At 34.5% G+C, this 22533-nt stretch overlaps 1 protein-coding gene across 9 annotated transcripts in view; it reads left to right on the forward strand.

The window, feature by feature from the left end:
* RPS6KA6 (ribosomal protein S6 kinase A6) overlaps positions 1-22533 on the forward strand; it is a 241360-nt gene that overhangs the window by 125019 nt on the left and 93808 nt on the right. For all 9 annotated transcript variants that reach the window (XM_043897083.1, XM_043897076.1, XM_043897075.1 and 6 more), the window contains 4 exons: positions 5041-5157; positions 11502-11583; positions 12240-12320; positions 15528-15607. In XM_043897083.1, the coding sequence (XP_043753018.1) occupies positions 5041-5157; positions 11502-11583; positions 12240-12320; positions 15528-15607 (360 nt within the window). The remainder of the gene's footprint in view (positions 1-5040; positions 5158-11501; positions 11584-12239; positions 12321-15527; positions 15608-22533) is intronic.

The following is a 22533-nucleotide window of genomic DNA, read 5'->3' on the forward strand; positions in this document are numbered from 1 at the left end:
CATGGGATTTTCCAGGCAAGAGTACTGGAGTGGGGTGCCATTGCCTTCTCTGCAAAAGAGCTAGTTGCATACAAATACTGAAATAATTTTGTAATAATTAGCCAATTGTGTGTGTATATGTGTGTATATATTTGTGTGCACATGTTGTCTAACTATATATATCTTGGTGTTCAGTTGCTCAGTCGTGTCCAACTCTTTGCAACCCCATGGACTATAGCCTGCTGGGCTCCTCTGTCCATTGGATTCTCCAGGGAAGAATACTGGAGTGGTGGTCATTTCATCCTCCAGGGGAGTGCCTTAAAAAATGCATATGCCTGAGTTCCCTTTCTAGTTCTGATGAACCATAATCTCTGGGGGTGGGACCCGAATTTGTGTGTTGAATAAATATTCTAAAAGTAATTTTTTAAAACTAGAAAATTAGTAAATTACTGTCTGAAAGACAAACTAGCCATAATTTAGTAATGTAATACATATAGCTATTTGTCTGGGAACATATATCTATAAAAGGCAGATGGCCAGTCAGTAAGTTAATATCAGCAATTTTTAAAAGTACAGATTCTGGGATCATTATGCCCTTTATTTGTGTTGAGTATAGCACAGTATAATAAAAATATGAATCATGGGGAATTCCCTGGTGGTCCAGTGGTTAAGACTCCATGCTTCCAGTGCAGGGGACATGAGTTCAATGCCTGGTTGAAGAACTAAGATCCCACATGCCACATGACATGGCCAAAAAAAAAAAATACTGATCATGAATAATATGGAAAATTATTTATATTCCTCACACTCTTAAGGAAAAAATGCTTATATTATTAAATTTAGATATATTGTTATCACAAAGTCAGTTCTATTCAAATTTGACATAATTCCATTATTCTGAATGAATCTGCTATTTCCCCATTCCCTTTATGTATTTTAAAAAATAAATTATTCATACATATTTTTCTGTTTTTTAAAAGGTAATTAAATATAATTTTGAAGATTCTTACTGATTTTACCTTTACAAATCTTTCTTCTTAAAAATAAGTTTTTTTTTTCCGTTCCCATTTTATGAAATTGGTTGGATTGTTTTGGGCTGTCCACTCCCACAAGGTCAAACAATTATTGTGCTAAGCATTAGGAATGCAGAGTTGAATGTGATATTACCTGGATACACGAAGCTCACTGTCTAGTGGGAAAGAAAAGGTAAGCTGTTAGGACTCAGTGTGACAGTATTATATGGTGGCTATCTATTGGGAAAAGTCTTTTCTAATCTAGAGCATTTTCATGTCAGAAATTTTATTGTGTAATACTGCTAAAAATTGAAGGACATATTGCATTTTTAAATGATGGGCGTATATGGATTTTAATTAGAAGAGGCATTAGACAGACATTTCCATTCAAAGATTTGCTTAGTTTTGGTGAAACGAAGTAGGACGGAATATAGCTGTTACTTAGCTCTGAACATTTTTTAAAAAAATGATGTTATGACCCATGTTTTAATGATGGTTGTCAATGTGGCAGAAACTGAAGTGCCTTGTTAAACGTAAAAATGCTGTATTGTGTTCAATATAATATCACAGACTTGGAGAGGACCTTAAAGAACAATCTAATGTAATTTTTGTTATGTGGGAACACTGAGGTAGAGTGGCTTGTGATTTGGCCAAGGCTACTTAGCTTATGAATGACAGAGCTAGAAGCAAAACTTACTCTGTGACTTTTCCACCAGTGTTCTTTCCACTGGAGAAAACTCCCAATAAGTTATGTTTTTGTTACAGTCCATACTTTGAAGACTTTTACTGCATTCATAATATGTGGTATAAAATCAGCTAATTGTAGTATTAATGAGTATGCAATTTGATGTTGCTTTTGGTATACATATATTGCAAAGATGCATAAAGATATGCCATACTTTAATGTAATTCCAAAATGTCAGTTACAAAGCATATGTATTTGCATTAAAAAAGTCCTTCACATTTTTACGAAAAAGACCCCTTTTCAGAGAGGAAACTCACTCTCATAGCTACTTAAAAGAGTCTAGTGAAATACTCTTTTGCTCTATAAGAAACATCCAGGGACAAGCTGCTTGTATATTTTGGAAATTAATCCTTTGTCAATTGTTTCATTTGCTATTATATTCTCCCATTCTGAGGGTTGTGTTTTCACTTTGTTTACAGTTTCCTTTGCTGTGTAAAAGCTTTTAAGTTTAATTAGATCTCACTTATTTGTCTTTGTTTTTGTTTCCATTATTCTAGGAGGTGGGTCATAAGGGATCTTGCTATGATTTATGGCATACTGTGTTCTGCTTATATTTTCTTATAAGAGTTTTGTAGTTTCTGGTCTTACATTTAGGTCTTTAATCCATTTTGAGTTAATATTTGTGTATGGTATTAGGAAGTATTCTAACTTAATTTTTTTGCATATAGTTGTCCAGTTCCTCCGGCACCACTTATTGAAGAAACTGTCTTTTTCCCATTGTATATTCTTGCCTCCTTTGTCAAAGATAAGGTGCCCATATGTGTGTGAGGTGATCTCTGGGCTTTCTGTCATGTTCCATTGGTCTGTACTTCTGGTTTTGTGCCAGTAACATATTGTCTTTATGACTGTAGCTTTGTCGTATAGTGTGAAATCAGTTTCCTCCAGTTCCATTCTTCTTTCTCAAAATTGCTTTGGCTATTTGGGGTCTTTTATGATTCCATACAAATGTGAATTTTTTTGTTCTAGTTCTGTGAAAAATGCCATTGGTAATCTAATAGAGATTGCATTTAATCTGTACATTGCTTTTGGTGGTATAGTCATTTTCACAATATTGATTCTTCCAACCTAGGAGTGTGGAATATCCATCCATCTATTGATATCATCTTTGATTTCTTTCCTTAGTGTCTTATAGTTTTCTGTAAATAGTTCTTCCATCTCCTTAGGTAGGTTTATTCCTAGGTATTTTATTCTTTTAGTTGCAATGGTAAATACCAGAAAAACAAACAACCCAATCAAAGTGGGCAAAAGACCTAACTAGACATTTCTCCAAAGAAGACATACAAATGGCTAATAAATACATGAAGAGAAGCTCAACATCACTCATTAGAGAAATGCAAATCAAAACTACAATGAGATATCACCTCACACCACACAGAATGGCCATAATAAAAAAAAAAAATCCACAAACAGCAAGTATTGGAGAGGATGTGGAGAAAAGGGAACCCTCTTATACTGCTGGTGGGAATGTAAATTGATATAGCAACTATGGAAGACAGTATGGAGATTCCTTAAAAACTAGGAATAAAACCATCATATGACCCAGCAATACCACTTCTAGGCATATACCCTGAAGAAACCAAAAATGAAAAAGACACATGTACCCCAGTGTTCATTGCAGCAGTATTTACAATAGCCAGGGCATGGAAGGAACCCAGAAGTCCATTGACAGAGGAATGGATAAGGAAGCTGTGGTACATATATACAATGGAATACTACTCAGCCATGAAAGGAATGCATTTGAGTCAGTTCTAATGAGGTAGATGGACCTAGTGCCTATTATACAGAGTGAAATAAGTCAGAAAGAGAAAAGCAAATACCATGTATTAACACATATATATGGAATTTAGAAAGATGGTACTGACGTATCTGTTCACAGAGCACCAGTGGAGATCCAGACCTAGAGAACAGACTTATGGACAAGGATCGGGGAGAAGAGGGAGAGGGTGAGGTGAATGGGGAGAGTAGCATGGATGCATATACACTAACATATGTAAATAGATAACCAATGGGAATTTGCAGTATGATTCAGGGGACTCAAACTGGGGCTCTGTAATAACCTAGAGGGATGGGAATGGGCGGGAAGTGGGAGGGAGATTCAAGAGGGAGGTGACATATGTACACCTATGATTAATTCATGGTGATGTATGACAGAAATCAAACCAATATTGTAAAGCAATCATCAATCGACTAAAACTAAATATTAAAAATAAAGGAACATCCAGGGGCATATTTTTCAGAACTGATACTTCATTTCTGACTGATTAATGAGTCCTAATACCTAAAGCTAAAATTACTCTGCTGGATTATATAACATGGTAGTTATTTTAGCTACCATGAAGCCTAACTTACTTGGAACCATACTCTTGTCCACTTTGGCCACATTCACCATTGGTTAATGAGTTAATTAAAAGGTGAATTGATTGAGAACATTTTTGCCATCAAGACCAGAATTAATACAATATGATGGAAAGCTACCACAACTTCTAGATATCGTGATTAACTAGTCATGTGAACTTAAACTCTGTGGGTCTCAGTTTTCTCCCCTATACAGTCAGAAGTTTGGATATTATATCCCAGCTCTTGTTATTTTGTGATACGTAATACATCTGAAAATTTGTTTGTTTTTTATCCTCACTACTGTGCTAGGGGCTAGAATTACAGTTCATCTGATTGTGGTCTTGATATAGAGTCCTATATCAAGGGGTAGAAACAGTTCCAGGGTGGCTTGCCTTCTGCCTGACCCAGTTGGTAGGAAATCTGGCATATAATTTATCAGTGTATGTAAAATTTCAATAAAAGTGGGCGTATGGCCTGGAAACATGTTTGGGCTTTGCAGATTTTGTTTATCCATGCCAGTTTCTTTTAAAATGATATGAATAGCTGGACATTTAAATATTTGTATATCACTGACTATTTAAAATGGTATAATGAAAGAACTCTTGAGGTTCACAGATTTTGTCATGTCACAATTTACAAGGTTTTTTACTTTCTCTGCATGTGCTTATGAAGGTCTTAAAAGGCAACTCTTTCAGTTGTTGATTTTTTTTTCTGTCTCTACTTAGTTGGAACAGAAGCTGAAGCACATATTTTGTATGCTTCTGTTTACATGAAATTATAGCGGTTGCGGTATTATCTGTGTGTTACAAAACCCAGGAAGTGGGGATGCTAGTAGCCCATTCAACTCTGTGCTAGATTGAAGGAGTTAGGCATTAAATTATTTCTGTTGTGATTTCTGGTTCTAAATGGAGCTAATCATAAGATGTTGTAACTATATTTGAGTATTGCTTGGATTTCTTTTTACAGGATGAAGGAGTTGTTAAAGAAATCCCTATTACTCATCATGTTAAGGAAGGATATGAGAAAGCAGATCCTGCACAATTTGAGTTGCTCAAAGTTCTTGGTCAGGGATCCTTTGGAAAGGTAACGAATGCTTTTTTCCCTCATTTGTTTTTCTTTTAAACATTTAGCAAAAATTTAAACACATAGGTAGAAATCTGGTAAATGTGCCATTTCTAAATTATCAAATGATACACACAAAGGAAGGTCTAATGTCACTCCTTTTCTGTCTTTTTTTAAATCCCATTTCTTTATACTTCTCTGTAATAATCAATGTTTCTAATCTCCTGGGATCACTGATTTCTCCAGGACAGTATATAACAGTATATAATAAATATAACTATTTATTTGCTGCCTAAATCAAGAAAGTTTGAGTTTTGTAAAAGACATCTTCTTTCTCTGTTCACGTGCTGTCATGATCTCAGCTCTCTCTTGGTGATTTTTTCCTTAGCTCTATCACAGAAGTCAGAATGCATGTATCAATTCATGTATGAATGCATAAATTATTAATCTATCATCTGTTATAAAAATATGTGAATGTACAGCTATGGTAAGTTCTGGGTAATATAGGGATTATATAAAACTCCTACCTTCAAAGGGTTTTAATTTCAAGGGAAAAAGCAAAACTGAGAGGATAAACTCTGACACTCATTATTAAAATTGGTTATTCAGTGCTTACTAGTACATGATTATTAGGAAAGAAGTTTATAGGTCTGGTTTGTGAGTTTTGTATACCTAACATCTAAGATACAAAAAATATTACATACAGGTATTAAGTAACAGCATTTAGGAAATGGCAACAACAGCAATTTAAGGGAAGGAAGATAATGAGAAAGCTACTAATTTCTAATTTTAGGGTGGCTGAGATTTAGTTTCAAAGGGGAAAGCAAGGCAGTTGAGCATTGCTTATTTATTATGCTCTGAAATATTTTAAAAAAGACATTTATTGAACACTGGGTTTGTGTATACCACTTTTAAAGTAACATTGATGAATTCTTAAAGTAATCTGATATCTGTGCGGTATAAAATACAACATGTAAAATATAGAGAAATATTTTCAGGACACAAAAAGGACAGACTAGGGTGGATTATTGTTTGGCAGTGAATTGGTACAAGAGGTATATGATGACAAGGAGATAGGCTTGAATAGTTACGCTGGGGAGAGTAAAACTAGAAGGAGCTTTTAATAGATGTGTGTATCTGTGTGTGTGTGGGGGGAGTGTATTTATAGAACTGACCTGTAGAGGAGGCATGTGCATCCTGAACACCTTTATTTTTTAAAGTTACTAAAAGTACAGTATTTTAAAAAAATATTTTACATACTATTTTTATGATGTTAATTTTAGAAGAACAGAGATGAATTTCTTTTATATCCCCAATATATAAATGCTTGCATATTGACTTAAATAAAATCTCACCAGGCAAATATTTCAAGCCATTAAAAGTATCTGTCTTGTTATTTGATACACACACACACTTATCCATATGTGTATTTATTTATATCCAGCTTTGTTCCAGAAAGGATTTAAGGCTTTCATAAATTAATACTAAAGAAAATAAAATTAAAAATAAGTGGGGATGATGATGGAAGCAGAAAAATTAGAACAGGAAAGATGAGTTGAAGCCAGGAATAAACTCTGTTGTTCACAAATGCATGGTGTAAAGGCCTCAAAATTTTTGGCTGTATTATAAAGAGGCTGATACATTTAATTGTATGATTATTGACAGAATCTTTAAGAAGTATATTAAACAGACCAGAGAAATTTTTCTTATGGAGCTTCATAAAGAAAATACAGTATAACATAATGAATATCTTCAATAACATCTTCACACTAAATATAGAAACATGCTGACAAGTTGTCAATGTGGTCCTTAAAAAGTTCAGGAAATGTTCAGCTTTGTGCAGGAACTTTGATTTAACAAGGATATCTTAGAAACCCTTTAAAAAATTCCTAATACTAAAATACAGAATAGTGATCCTTGTGCAGGTCATCAACCAAAGAAATATTAAGGAAGTGGCTTATTTTTTTCTTCCTAGGATGTGAAAACACTTTCTTGTCAGTATTACATCATTTGTGTAGGCATTGTGTGGTTGGGACTTGTTATATGCCAAACCTAGTCAGGAATTTGGCCAAGGCTGTGAATCAGATAAGTGTAGGAGCAATTCCAAGAAACTTTGAGCTGTAGTCTTAAGTTTTTCTATGAAAGTTCCATTGTTAAAATGCAATAAATGTATTTTAGCGTATATAAACTTTGTGACATGAATATCTATACAATCTATTTAATAAGGAAAAATACTATGAAAATCAGTTATAAAATTGTATTTTAAAGATGCATGTATTATCATAAAAGATGCATATAAAATTCTGTAGTAAGCACATCGAGTAATGTGTGGATTGAAATGAAGTATACCAAACAACTTATGTTGTTGTTGTTGTTTAGTTGCTAAGTCATGCCTGATTCTTTTGTGACCTCATGGGCTATAGCCCACCAGGCTCCTGTGTCCATGGGATTTCCCAGGCAAGAGTACTGGTGTGATTAGTCATTTCCTTCTCCAGGGGATCTTCCCAACCTCAGGATTAAACCTATGTCTCCTGCTTTGGCAGGCAGATTCTTTACCACTGAGCCACCAAAAGATGCATATAAAATTCTGTAATAAGCACATTAAGTAATGTGTGAATTGAAATAAAGTATACTAAATAACTTACTTATTTTAAAACACAATAAAATAAAACACATGAAAACATCTTTGGCATTGTCAGACTAGCCTTTCATATATTTCACATGTCAAATCATATTTACATAAAGCATACATTTTAACATTCCTTTTTATTTTGTTTGCTTTTGTGATAGTAAAATCTTTAATTTTAGGACTTTAAAATGAATTTTTGAAAATACCAAACCCTTGCCCTCTTAAGTAATTGATCAAGTATATGTGTTTACAACTTAAAATTTCTTTCAGTTGGTCCTTTCTTTCCAATTAGTGTTAAAACTGTGCAGTTTTTCACTTCACTTCAGCCAGCAAATACTTCTTAATGAAGTCCATATGACAGAGAGAAAGTATGTTGGAGTAATTCACTCATTCATTTCTCTTTTGAACAATTTCTGAGAATTGGATTAGGTTGGCTGTAAAGAAACCTCTCATCAGGAGAGCTACGTTTTTTGATAACAGTAATTTGAAATCATGCAGCTTCTGTAGTTGATCATGGGAAGAAAGTAGAGTGAGATGATGTTTTCTTATGCTAGGAAAGTTCATTCATTAGACCTGAAAAGAACAAATCAGGTAATGAAAAAGTAAACAATTACTTCCCTAGACTGTGAATGATGGCTTCTATTAGATGCCATATTGAGATATTAGTGAGTGTTTTAAGAGATAGGGGAACAGTGGCCGCTTTGTGTGTCTTTTCAGAAAACCTGGGCTATTGTTTTCTTTCTTAATTGCCTCTTTTTACTCTCTGTATTCCATTCTTTTCAGCCCCACTAAAGGCTGTGTTCTAGAACAGTAGTTCTCAAAGTGTGATCTTACTACCCTTGGATATCCACAAGACACTTTTAGGGAGTCCTTAAGAACAAGACTGTGTTATAATAATGCTAAGATATTATTTGTAAAGTTTTTGGCACTTTGGCACAATCCAGGAAGTGATTTTAAGCTATCAATAATCATTATGACCTTCACTGCCACACATAGTTAGAAAAATACAAGTTTTACTTAAGAATGTCCTTGATGAGGTGTTAACAATGATTAGATTGATCAAATATCAATCCTTGAGTATGCTTCTTTTTAATATTGTGGGATGAAATGAGAAGTACCCAAAGTACTTTAGCTGCACACCAAAAAATATGATTGTCTCAAGACAGAATACTTGTGAAGTTTTTTGAACTGTGAGCTACACTAGACACTTTTTTCATGAAATGTCATTTTTCCATGAAAGAATGATTGACAAACTATGATAACTTAAACTTTGGCATTTGGTAGATGTTTTCCTCAAAAATGAATAGAGTGAACCTGTTATTTCATGGAAAACAACTTAGTATTTTAGCCAATGATAAAATTTGAACTTCAAAGCAAAAAAGTAGAATTTTGGCCAATTTTTATTTGCCACTGTGCTCAACATGTTCTCAGTACTCAAAAGACTTTCCTGATGAGATTGCTACTGTCAACATTTGGAAGATCTGCATAACTCAGCGAACCAGTACTTTTGAGTTGACAAACACATGATGTTATCAAATCAGCCATCAGTGCAAAATCCATTCAACATGTCCCACAGACCAGTGGATTATTATGTAAAAGAATATGGACAGTTAATTGATGTGGTCTCAGATTTTTCACTGCAACTAATCTTTAAGAAACTTCTACTTGTCAAATTCTTGTGTCATATCAAAGAAGAATAACCACAATTATATGAAAAGGCTATTAAAATACTTCACCCTTTTCCAAATACATAACTGTGTGAAGACTGCTTTTCTTCTTATAATTTAACCAAAGCAGTTTAACTGCAACAGATTGAATGTAGAAGTAGATACAAGAATCCAACTATTTTCTGTTAAGCCAGATATTAGGGACTTGTAGAAATGTAAATCAGTGTCAGTCTTCTCAGTGATATTTTTTGGTTTGTTTTGGAAAAAATAGTCATTTTTATAAAAAAATTTATATTCACATGTAATAAGTTTATTATTTTTAATCAATAAATACATAGTTAATTTTTGCTGTAATTTCTAATACAGTAAATATCAATAATTATAACCCACAAAAACAAAAGTACTTTGGAGTCATCAGTAATTTTTAAGTTTGTAAAAGAATTCTTGAGACCAAAAATAATTGAGAAATGCTTTCTTGGAAGAAACTGAGAAAGATAGTTCTCCTACTTGTAATGGAGTCATCACTCATGAAATGACTTGACTCCTTTGTTGTCAATATCTTGATCATCTGATATTGATTAGAAAAAAAGGAAACTGTTTGTCAACATTTATTTGTCCATGTCATTAAAATGAATGAAAACTAAGTCTGGTACTTAGGGTTAATGCCATTTGCTTAACTTTGACGCTTTTGTGTGTTTATTATGGCAGTTAATTTAATCTGCTTTTTAAAAACATATAGACTGAAATCTGCTATATAAATACATATAAGTCCATGGTTTTTCACTGATGAAATAGTAAGTAATGGTATGCAGTGGATTTGGAGGAAAGGGGGAAAAAAGACTGGTTGGTCTACACACAAAGTATGAGAAGCACTACAATAGATAGTATGAAAACAGATAAAACTGAAATGGTCCTTGAATTTAGGTCTGATACAAGAATAGGAGAAGGAGAGATTAAGTAGTGATTAAATGAACCCCCCCACTTGCCCAGTTGGCTGATATATAATATCACATAGAATATTTGGAATAAAGAATTTCAAGCTCTACCATAGGAAAAAGCCAAAATTACTTAGAAACTCTCCAATCTGCAGTTTTATGTATACAAACTAGTTAATTTGATCACATTTTAAATTTATCAGCATTTGAATAGAGCTTGTTAGAGTTGAGGATGGCAGGTTGAGGCAGTGAACACTAATTTAAAACGTAATTTAAAACCCTTTAATAGTAAATAACTGTTATGAAACTATAATATACTCATATTCATCTTCATAATTGAGGCTTTTTGAAACTTACCTTTTAATGAATCATTTCTTGGTTTGAAAATATGAGAAATTATTACTTTAAGCTTACTCAGTAACTTTCATTTTTTTATTGAAATATTCGCCATCATGATTCTTTCACTTGGCAGATAGATAAGAATTGCCTCTGATATCTCATTAGAAAATAAAGTGAAAATTTTAGTCGCTCATTCTTCTCTGACTCTTTGCGACCCCATGGAGTGTAGCCCTCCAGGCTCCTCTGTCCATGGAATTCTCCAGGCAAGAATACTGAAGTGGGTTGCATTTTCCTCCTTGTCTTCATGAGCCAGGTGTGGACCTGGTTCTCCTGCATCGCAGGCAGATTCTTTACTGTCTGAGTCACGAGAGAAGCCCTATTAGAAAATAAAATACCTGGTAGCTTCTAAAATGGACCAATAGGAAACTAGAAATGAAGGTGTCAAATTAACAGTAATTAGATTTGTTTGCTCCATATTAAGAAAACAAAAAGGAACTTGTGTCTTATAAGGAGCTCCCTTAGCTCAAATTGTCTTTCATTATATTATTTATCTCTTATATCACAAACTTCTCAAATGTTCTTTTAAATTTTCTTTTCCACAGTAGGATGTATGAGCATGTGATTTACTAAGTGAATGAAAGTGAGAAAGTGTAAACTAAGTATAATTTATAGGGAAAAGTATATCTTTACACAATTAGAGAATATGTAAGGCTATTTGTATATGCTAATGTATATGTATAGCAGGAATGGCTTGGGATGTGAATTTCACTTTTTAAATTTTAATTCTCTTATTAGGTATTTCTCGTTAGAAAGAAGACCGGTCCTGATGCTGGACAACTCTATGCAATGAAGGTGTTAAAAAAAGCTTCTTTAAAAGGTAGAAGATCAGAAAGCTTATTAAAATAGAACTTGGTAAAGCTTGTTTTAAGAAATGTGCTATGTATTGCCTATAAGAGTAGATTTAGTTTCCTTTTAGCATTAGTAATTGTTACAGCTTTCTAGTGGTAAGTGATATTTCTAGGTTTGATATTGACATATACCCTAATTTAGTGAGAGTGTATCCTGGTAAAAAAATAATTAATGGGATAAAAAGTGATATATTTTATTTAATTTAAAGTGAACTTATTTTATTAAACTATATTCTTTTTCTTCAAGATTGTTATTTTTTCTGTTCCATCTGTTGGTATTACATATTGAGAAGGCACAGCCACCTGCATACACTTATATACAGTGTCTTCCAGGCTGTGATAACAATAACACTGTGCTCAGTTTCAGTCAGTGAACTCATTTGAACACTAATATATAATGTTTATCTGCCAAATAACACTGTGGCACTTAACCCATCTCTAGATCTAAACTGAATTTGTTAGCTTTTATACTGTGGTAGTTACTGCCTAAGAATATTGACTTCAAATTCAGGCACTTACAAAGTTATATTATAAATTTCTGTATTTGTGTTTGGTGAATTATTGATGGGATCGCTACTGAAATTATATACAAGAACAATATACTCTACCCTTCTGTAATTTTTAGTTCGAGACAGAATTCGGACAAAGATGGAGAGGGATATACTGGTGGAAGTAAATCATCCATTTATTGTCAAATTGCACTATGGTATGTAATCTTTTTTAAAAAAATATGGAATTAGAGAACTAATATTTCCTTTCAGACAATAATGTAACTTAAGATAAATACTTCAAACAGGAAATAAATATGGAATGATTTAATACTTTCAACTATGTAAAACATACTTATCTGAAATAAGAATTAATATCCAGCTTTTAGTTGTATTTCCTATATTTGTTGGTTAACTTGTCTAAGGTAACAAGATAGTGTCTTTTGACTACTTGTCTAGTAGAATTTCTGTACTCTACTAGGCTATACCTCTAGGGATCTTAGGCTATAAACTACTGTGATAATTTATTCAAAACATTCTTGTGTTTGAATGGGTTCCTCTTACATGTTCATAATGATCATATTCCTCATCCTGTTGAAGAGGACCATATGGTATGCTAATCTATTTGAGTTATTTTTTCTTATATTTAGAGGGAGAGGAATACTAGTGAGAAGAAATAGGTACAATGGAAAGAACATGAATTTGGAGTCAAAGATTTCTGAGGCTTTTTTTTTAGTTGAGGTATAGTTGATTTACAGTATTATGTTTCAGGTGTACAGTATAGTGATTCACAATTTTCGAGGTTATATTCCATTTATACTTACTATAAAATATTTGTTACATTCCCTGTGTTATTCTTGTAGCTTATTTATTTTATACATAGTAGTTTGTACCTCTTAATCCCGTACCCCTATCTTGCCACTTTCCCCTACCTTTCCCTGTTGGTAACCACTAGTTTGTTCTCCATAAGTTTGTTCCTTTTTTGTTAAATTCACTAATTTATTTTTTGATTCCAAATGTAAGTGATATCATCCACTATTTGTCTTTGTAAGACATATTTCACTAATCAAAATACCCTCTAAGCCCATCCATGTTCTTGTAAATGACAATATTTCATTATTTTTTATGGGTGAGTAATACTCCATTGTGTATGTGTGTGTAGATGTATGTATGTGTGTGTGTATGTATATACATATATATTTTCCACATCTTTATTCAATACATTTACCTGTTGATGGATACTTAGGTTGCTTCCATATCTTGTGTACTATAAAAAATTCTGCTGTGAACATTGTGGTGCATACATTTTTTTGTGGCAATATTTTCATTTTCTTCAGATATATACCCAAGTGTGGAATTGCTGAGTTATATTTTTATTCTTTTGAGGAACCTTCATACTGTTTTCCACAGTGCTTGCACCAATTTACATAACTTCTGACAGTGTACAAAGGTTTCATTTTGTCCACATCCTTTCCAACATTTGTTATTTGTAGTCTTTTTCATGATATACATTTTTGATAGATGTATCAAAAGTAATTTTTAATGAGATGGTATCTCATTGGGGTTTTGATACAGTGATGATTAGTGATATTGAACATCTTTTCATGTGCTAGTTGGCCATCTGTATGTCTTCTTTGGAAAAATGTCTATTCAGGTCTTCTGCCCATTTTTTTAATTGGGTTGTTTGTTTTTTTGATGATGAGATATATAGGCTGTTTATATATTTTGAATATTAGCTCCTTATTAGTCATATCATTTGAAAATATTTTTTTCCAATTTAGTAGGTTGTCTTTTCATTTTGTTGATGGTTTCCTTTGCTGTGCTAGAGCTTTTCATTTTAATTAGGTCTGACCTGTATTTTTGCTTCTGTTTCCTTTGCCTTAGGAGAGAAATCCCAAAAAACATTGCTTTGATTTATGTCAAAGAGTGTTCTACCTATGTTCTCTTCTAGAAGTTTTATGGTTTATGGTCTTACATTTAGGTCTTTAATCCATTTTGAGTTTATTTTTATATATGATGTTAGAAAATTTCATTCTTTTACATGCAACAGTCTGGTTTTCCCAGCACCACTTACGGAAGAGACTCCTTTTTTCTCTTTTGTATATTCTTGTCAACTTTGTTGCAGATTAATTGATCATAGGTGTGTGGGTTTATTTCTGGGCTCTCTATTCTGTTCCATTGATTTATATGTCTCTATTTATGTCAGTGCATACTTTTTTGATTTCTGTAGCTTTTAGTATGATCTGAAGTTAGGAAGTGTGATGCCTCTAGCTTTGTTCTTTTTCATGATTGTTTTGGCTATTCAGCGTCTTCTGTATTTCCATACAAATTTTAAAATTACTTGTTCTGGTTCTGTGAAAAATGCCATTGGTATTTCAGTAGGGATTGCATTGAATCTTTAGATTGCTTTGGGCAGTATGGTCATTTTAACTATTATTCTTCCAACCCATGCAGTTCTGAATTTTAATAATGGCTCTGTTGCCAATTTATTGTATGCATGAGATTATGGCATTTAACTTCCCTGGGGAATTCAAAGGCAAAATTACTGATTCAGTCTACTATGTTGCTCTCAGTTTTTGAAATTTAGAAGAATAGCAGCCATTGATTTTATTTTTAGGTAATTTTGACAAATATGCATTGTAGTACTCAACTCTCTATAAAAAAAATCTAGAATTTTTCACCCATTATTCTTTCATCCCCCATTACCCAAATGGAATGAAAGTAGTAGTAATATCTAAAGATCTCCTTCCTTGAATCTCTAGGATATCATTAGATTAATCACTAAACACCAGTTTTATGCAAAATATTCTGTTAAAATCAGTAGGCTCTAGAGGGGATATAATCTCTGATCTTAAGAAATTTATAATGTATATGGAACACAGACATATAAGACCAATTAATTTTATAAATCAAAATGGATTAAGGTACCATAAGATATAAATAAAGTACAATGAGATCTCAAAAATAGTAGCCAGTAATTCTGATGGGGAAGAGTGTAAGGACGCTGTGGGGAAATATGAAAAGGAGGAAGTCCTTAATAGAAGAAAGTCTCTTAATAGAAGAAAGAGGGGGTGACATTTTTGTTGACCTTGACTGAATTAGTAGATTTTCAATAGATGGGGAGGTGGTGTTCAGGCAATTGCAGTAGGTTATGGTGCTTCATAAATGAGGAAAATGATGATGTTACAAGTTTCTGTGCAGAGCTACATGTAGAACATCTGATATATTCTGGAAAGGGGATTATAGCTTTTCAACACTAGTTTTAATTTTGAAATAATGTTATCCAATAATGGACCATGTAAGTAAATGGTTAATTTCAGTATAGTGTTCAGTGATAAAATTTTAAACAGCTATATTAAGTAAAAAGTATACTAAGCTTTGTAAGCCTTAAAAATTGTTATGTTTGCATTTTAATTTCTAATTAGCCTTTCAGACTGAAGGGAAGCTGTATTTAATATTGGATTTTCTCAGGGGAGGAGATGTCTTCACAAGATTATCCAAAGAGGTGAGTATTTGTAAATTTTTGCTATATTTTATTGAAACAAAACTAAGACATTGTTTTTGTTGTTTTGCTAATTACTTTTTGCTATGGAAATTTTAAATATTCTTTTTTTTGGTTACATAATATTTCACGAATGTGCCAGTTAATGGCATTTTCTGACTGTCATTTAAATAATTTCAATGTGTTACTCATTTTTCTCTTAGGAAAAAGATCAGTATAAATAACTGGATGAAGTAGATAGGGACAAGCCGAGGACTTTGGCTACTCAAGCTACCAAAATGCCTTTGGGAGTAAGCTTTAATTTATTCATGTTTAGAACAGCTTTAGCGAGGTACAGTTGACATGCAACAAACTGTACTTACTAAAGTACATGCTTTGATAAATTTTGACATTTGTGTAAACTTAATAAACCATCACTACAATCAAAATAATTAGTTTACCCATTGCCCCCAACAGTTTTCTTGTGTTCTTTTGTAATGCTTCCCTCCTGCCCCATCACTACTGAATCTGCTTTCTGTTACTATTCGGTTTGCATGTTCTAGGACTTTGTATAAATGAAATCTTATGGTATGTATTGTTTTTTTGTCTGGCTTATTTAGCCTAGCATAATTATTTTGAGATTCATTCAAGCTGTGGCATGCATCAGTAGTTCATTTTTATTGCTGAGTGGTATTTCACTGTATAGATACACAATGATTTGTCTATTCATTCACTTGTTGATGGATATACATTCTTTGCAGTTTTTGGATAATACTAGTAAAGCTACTAGAAACGTTCATGTATGGACATATGTTTTTGTTTTTCATGGTGAAATATCTGAGAATATAATGACTAGGTTATATAGTAGGTCTATATTTTAACTTATTTTAAAGATACTGTCAAGCTCTTTTCCAAAGAAGTTGTATAATTTTTGCATTCTCACCAGCAGTATATGAGAGTTTCAGTTGTTCCACAATCTTACCAACACTTGGTTTGGTCAGTCTTGTTTTAATTTTGTGTATCTGATAAGTGTATGATGATACCTTATTGTGGTTTTGAATTTTTATAGCCTTAATGATTAATGATGTTGAACATCTCTTCATGTGCTTATTTGACATGTATGTATCTTTTTTTTATAAAATGTCTGTTTAAATCTTTGGCCCATTTTTTATTGGGTATTTTTTGTTACTAAATTTTGAAAGTCTTGATATATTCTAAATGCTGGTCCTTTATCATGTATGTTTGAAAATATTTTCTTCTTGTCTATTGTTTATCCTTTCATTCTCTTTAACAGTGTCTTTCAAAAAGCATAAGTTCTTAGTTTTGATGATGTCTAATTTATAATACTTTTTTCCTTTTATGAATGATAGTTTTTGGTGCCCTGTTTAAAGAATATTTGCCTCATCCCAGGTCACAAAGATTTTCTCTTATGTTTTCTAGAAGTTTTCAAGTTTTTGGTTTTGCATTTATGTTTATAATCAATTTTGAGTTCCTTTTCATATATGATGATAAGTATATGTTACAGTCCTTTTTTTACAGTTATCCATGTTTTACTGATACATAAGAAATATAGAACTGTATTTGAGTTTTGAAAATAGAATCCTTTTTATTTCAGGCATTTTTTAAAACTTTTAATTTGGAATTTGGGTATAGCTGATTAATAATGTTGTGATAGTTTCAGGTGAACAGCTGAAGGAACTCAACCATATATCTTGTCCTCTTTTTGCATATAGATATCTCATTGTTTTAGCATCATCATTGGAAAAGACTGTGCTTTCTTCCCCCTTATGGATCACAGTCATTTTTGGCAAAGGGGCTTGTGTAACTCAATGAAACTATGAGCCATACTGTGCAGGGCTATCCAAGATGGATGGGTCATAGTGAAGAGTTCTGACAAAATGTGATCCACTGGTGGAAGAAATGGCAAACAGTGCCAGTAGTCTTGCCCTGAGAATCCCATGAACACTATGAAAAGGGAAAAAATAAATAGAAAATGGCACTGGAAATTGAGCCCCCCAAGGATGGAAGGTGTCCATTATGCTATTGGGGAAGAGCAGAGGGCAATTACTAGTAGCTCCAGAAAGAATGAAGCGACTGTGCCAAATTGGAAAAGATGCTCAGTTGTGGATGTGTTTGGTGGTGAAAGTAAAAGTTTGATGCACAACAGTATTTCATAGGAACCTGATGTTAGGTTCATGAATCAAGGGAAATTTGACATGGTCAAGCAGAAGATGGTGAGTTTGAACACTGGCATCTTCGAAATCACTGAACTAAAATGGACAGGAATGGGTGTGACCATTATATCTACTACTGTGGGCAGGAATCTCATAGAAGAAATGGAGTAACCCTCATAGTCAACAAAAGAGTCCAAAATGCAGTACTTGGGTACGATCTCAAAAATGACAGAATGATCTTGGTTCATTTCCAAAGCAAACCATTCAACATCACAGTAATCCAAGTCTATGCCCCAATCACTGATGCCAAAGAAGCTGAAGTGGACTGGTTCTATGAAGGCTTACAACACCTTCTAAAACTAACATCAAAAAAGATATCCTTTTCATCATAGGGGGATTGCACTGCAAAAGTAGGAAGTCAAGAGATACTCAGAATAACACGCAAGTTTGGTCTTGGAGTAAAAAATGAAGCAGGGGAAAGGCTAACAGAGCTTTGTTAAGAAAACATGCTGGTTGTAGCAAACACCTTTTGCCAAAACCGAAGAGACAACTTTATATGTGGAAATCACCAGATGGTCAATACCAAAATCAGATTGATGATGTTCTTTGAAACTTAAGATGGAGAAGCTCTATACAGTCAGCAAAAACAAGACATGGAGCTAACTGGCTCAGATCATGAGCTCCTTATTGGAAAATTCAGGCTTAAATTTAAGATGTGGGGAAAAGCACTAGGCCATTCAAAGTGTGAGTCGCTGAGTCATGTCTGACTCTTTGTGGTCCAAGGGACTGTAGCCTGCCATACTCGTGTGTCCTTGGGATTCTGCAGGCAAGAATACTGGAGTGAGTTGCTGTTCTCTTCTCTAGGGCATCTTCCTGACCCAGAGATTGAACCCAGGTATCCTGCATTGCAGGCAGATTCGTTACCGTCTGAGCCACCAGGGAAGCCATTCGTGTATGACCTAAATCAGATCCCTTCTGATTATATAGTGGAAGTGATGAATAAATTTATGGGATTAGATCTGGTAGACAGAGCGCCTGAAGTTTATGGATGAGGGTTAGTAACACTGTACAGGAGGCAGTGACCAAAACCAACCTAAAGAAAAAGATATGCAAGAAGGCAAAGTGGTTTTCCAAGGAGGCTTCACAAATACCTGAGAAAAGAAGAGAAATGAAAGGCAAAGGAGAAAGGGAAAGCTTTACCTAACGGAATCCAAGTTCTAGAGAATAGCACAGAGAGATAAGAAGGCCTTCTTAAATAAATAATGCAAAGAAATAGAGGAAAACAATAGAATGGGAAAGACTAGAGATCTCTTCAGGAAAACTGGAGATATCAAGGGAACATTTCATGCAAGAATGGGCATGATAAAGGACAGAAATGGTAAGAACCTAACAGAAGCAGAAGAGATTAAGAAGAGGTGGGAAGAATACACAGAAGAACTAGGAAAAATGGCCTTAATGACCCAGGTAATCACAGTGAAGTGGTCACTCATCTAGAGCCAGACATCCTAGAGTTTGAAGTAAGTTGTCTTAGGAAGCATTACTATTAACAAAGCTGGTGGAGGTGATGGAATTACAGCTGAGCTCTTTCAAATCCTAAAAGATGATGCTGTTAAGGCACTGAACGCCTTAACAGCTAATTGGAAAACTCACCAGTGGCCATAGAACTGGAAAAGATCAGTTTTCATTCAAATCCCAAAGAAGGACAATGTCAAAGAATGTTCAAACTATCATACAGCTGCTCTCATTTCACATGCTAGCAAGGTAATGTTCAAAATCCTTCAAGGTAGGCTTCCACAATATATAAGCCAAGAACTTCCAAATGTATAGGCTGGGTTTCAAAGAGGCAGAGGAACCAGAGATCAAATTGCCAACATCCATTGGATCATAGGGAAAGCACAGAAATTCCAGAAAATCATTTACTTCTGTTTCATTGAATATGTGAAAGCTTTTTGACTCTGTGGATCACAACAAACTCTGGAAAATTCTTCAAGAAATGGGAAAACCACACCACCTTACCTGTCGACTGAGAAATCTGTATGTGGGTCAAGAATCAACAGTTAGAACCAGACTTGGAACAACTGACTGGTTAAAAATTGGGAAGGAGTACATCAAGGCTATATATTGTCACCCTGCTTGTTTAACTTATATGCAGAGTACATCATGCAAAATGCTAGGCTGGATGACTCATAAGCTAGAATCAAGATTGCCAGAAAAGATATCAACAACCTCAGATATGCAGATGATACCACTCTAATGGCAGAAAGCAAAGGGGAACTAAAGAGCCTCTTGATGAAAGTAAAGAGGAGAGTGAAAAACCTGCCTTGAAACTCAGTATTCAATAAACTAAGGTCATGGCATTTGGTCCCAACACTTTATGGCAAATAGAAGGGGGGGAAATGAAAGCCAAGAAAGATTTTCTTTTCTTTGGCTCCAGAATCACTGCTGACAGTGACTTCAGCCATGAAATTAAGGGTACTTGCTCCTTGGAAGGAAAGAAGTGACAAACCTAGATAGCGTATTAAAAGGCAGAAATATTATTTTGTTGATAAAGATCTGTATAGTCAGAGCTATGGTTTTTCCAATAGTCATGTTCAGTTAAGTTCAGTTGCTCAGTGATGTCTTACTTTTTGTGACCCCATGGACTGCAGCATGCTAGGCTTCCCTGTCCATTACCAACTTCTGGAGCTTGCTCGGATTCATGTCCGTTGAGTTGATGATGCCATCCAACCATCTCTTCCTCTGTCATCCCCTTCTCCTCCTCCTGCCTTCAATCTTTCCCAGCATCAGAGTCTTTTTAAATGAGTCGGTTGTTCACATCAGTTGGCCAAAATATTGGCGTTTCAGCTTCGGCATCAGTCCTTCCAGTGAATATTCAGGACTGATTTCCTTTAGGATGGCCTGGTTGGATCTCCTTGCAGTCCAAAGGACTCTCAAGAGTCTTCTCCAACACCACAGTTCAAAAGCATCAATTCTTTGGCTTCTCAGCTTTCTTTATGGTCCAACTATCACATCCATACATGACTACTGGAAAAACCACAGCTTTGACTAGACGGAACTTTGTTAGCAAAGTAATGTCTCTGCTTTTTTTTTTTTTTTTTTTTTTGTCTCTGCTTTTTAATATGCTGTCTAGGTTGGTCATAGCTTTTCTTCCAAGGAGCAAGCGTCTTTTAATTTCATGGCTGCAGTCACCATCTGCCGTGATTTTGGGGCCCCCAAAAATAAAGTTTCTCACTGTTTTCATTGTTTCCCCATCTATTTGCAATGAAATGACGGGACCAGGGCCATGATCTTAGTTTTTTGAATATTGAGCTTTAAGCCAACTTTTTTTTTTCTCCTTTATTTATTTATTTATTTTTTTCAGTGGGTTTTGTCATACATTGATATGAATCAGCCATAGATTTACACGTATTCCCCATCCCGCTCCCCCCTCCCACCTCCCTCTCCACCCGATTCCTCTGGGTCTTCCCAGTGCACCAGGTCTGAGCACTTGTCTCATGCATCCCACCTGGGCTGGTGATCTGTTTCACCATAGATAATATACATGCTGTTCTTTCGATACATCCCACCCTCACCTTCTCCAACAGAGTTCAAAAGTCTGTTCTGTACTTCTGTGTCTCTTTTTCTGTTTTGCATATAGGGTTATCGTTACCATCTTTGTAAATTCCATATATATGTGTTAGTATGCTGTAATGTTCTTTATCTTTCTGGCTTACTTCACTCTGTATAATGGGCTCCAGTTTCATCCATCTCATTAGAACTGATTCAAATGAATTCTTTTTAATGGCTGAGTAATATTCCATGGTGTATATGTACACCAACTTTTTGACTCTTCTCTTTCACTTTCATCAAGAAACTCTTTAGTTCTTTGCTTTCTGCCATAAGGGTGGTGTCATCTGCGTATCTGAGGTCATTGATATTTCTCTTGGCAATCTTGATTCCAGCTTGTGCTTCATCCAGCCTGGAATTTCGCATGATGTACTCTGCATATAAGATAAATAAGCAGGGTGACAGTATACAGCCTTGACGTACTCCTTTCCCAATTTGGAACCAGTCTGTTGTTCCATGTCTGGTTCTAGCTATTGCTTCTTGACCTGCATACAGATTTCTCACAAGGCAGGTCAGGTGGTCTGGTATTCCCATCTCTTGAAGAATTTTCCACATTTTGTTGGGATCCGCACAGTGCAAGGCTTTGACATAGTCAATAAAGCAGAAGTAGATGTTTTTCTGGAACTCTCTTGCTTTTTTGATGGTCCATAGCATGTTGGCAATTTGATCTCTGGTTCCTCTGCCTTGTCTAAAACCAGCTTGAACATCTGGAAGTTCACGGTTCCCGTACTGTTGAAGCCTGACTTGGAGAATTTTAAGCATTACTTTTTTGGCGTGTGAGATGAGTACCATTTTGCGGTAGTTTGAACATTCTTTGGCATTGCCTTTCTTTGGGATTGGAATGAAAACTGACCTTTTCCAGTCCTGTGGCCACTGCTGAGTTTTCCAAATTTGTTGGCATATTTAGTGCAGCACTTTCACAGCATCATCTTTTAGGATTTGAAATAGCTCAACTGGAATTCTGTCACCTCCACTAGCTTTGTTCATGGTGATGCTTTGACCCACTTGATTTTGCATTCCAGGATGTGTGGCTCTAGGTGAGTGATCATATCATTGTGGTTATCTGAGTCATGAAGATCTTTTACAGATGTGAAATTTGGACTATAAAGCAGGCTGAACACTGACAAATTTATGCTTTCAAATTGTGGTGCTTGAGAAGACTCATGAGAC

This window comes from Cervus elaphus, chromosome X (assembly GCF_910594005.1).
Source record: "Cervus elaphus chromosome X, mCerEla1.1, whole genome shotgun sequence".
NCBI lineage: Eukaryota > Metazoa > Chordata > Mammalia > Artiodactyla > Cervidae > Cervus > Cervus elaphus.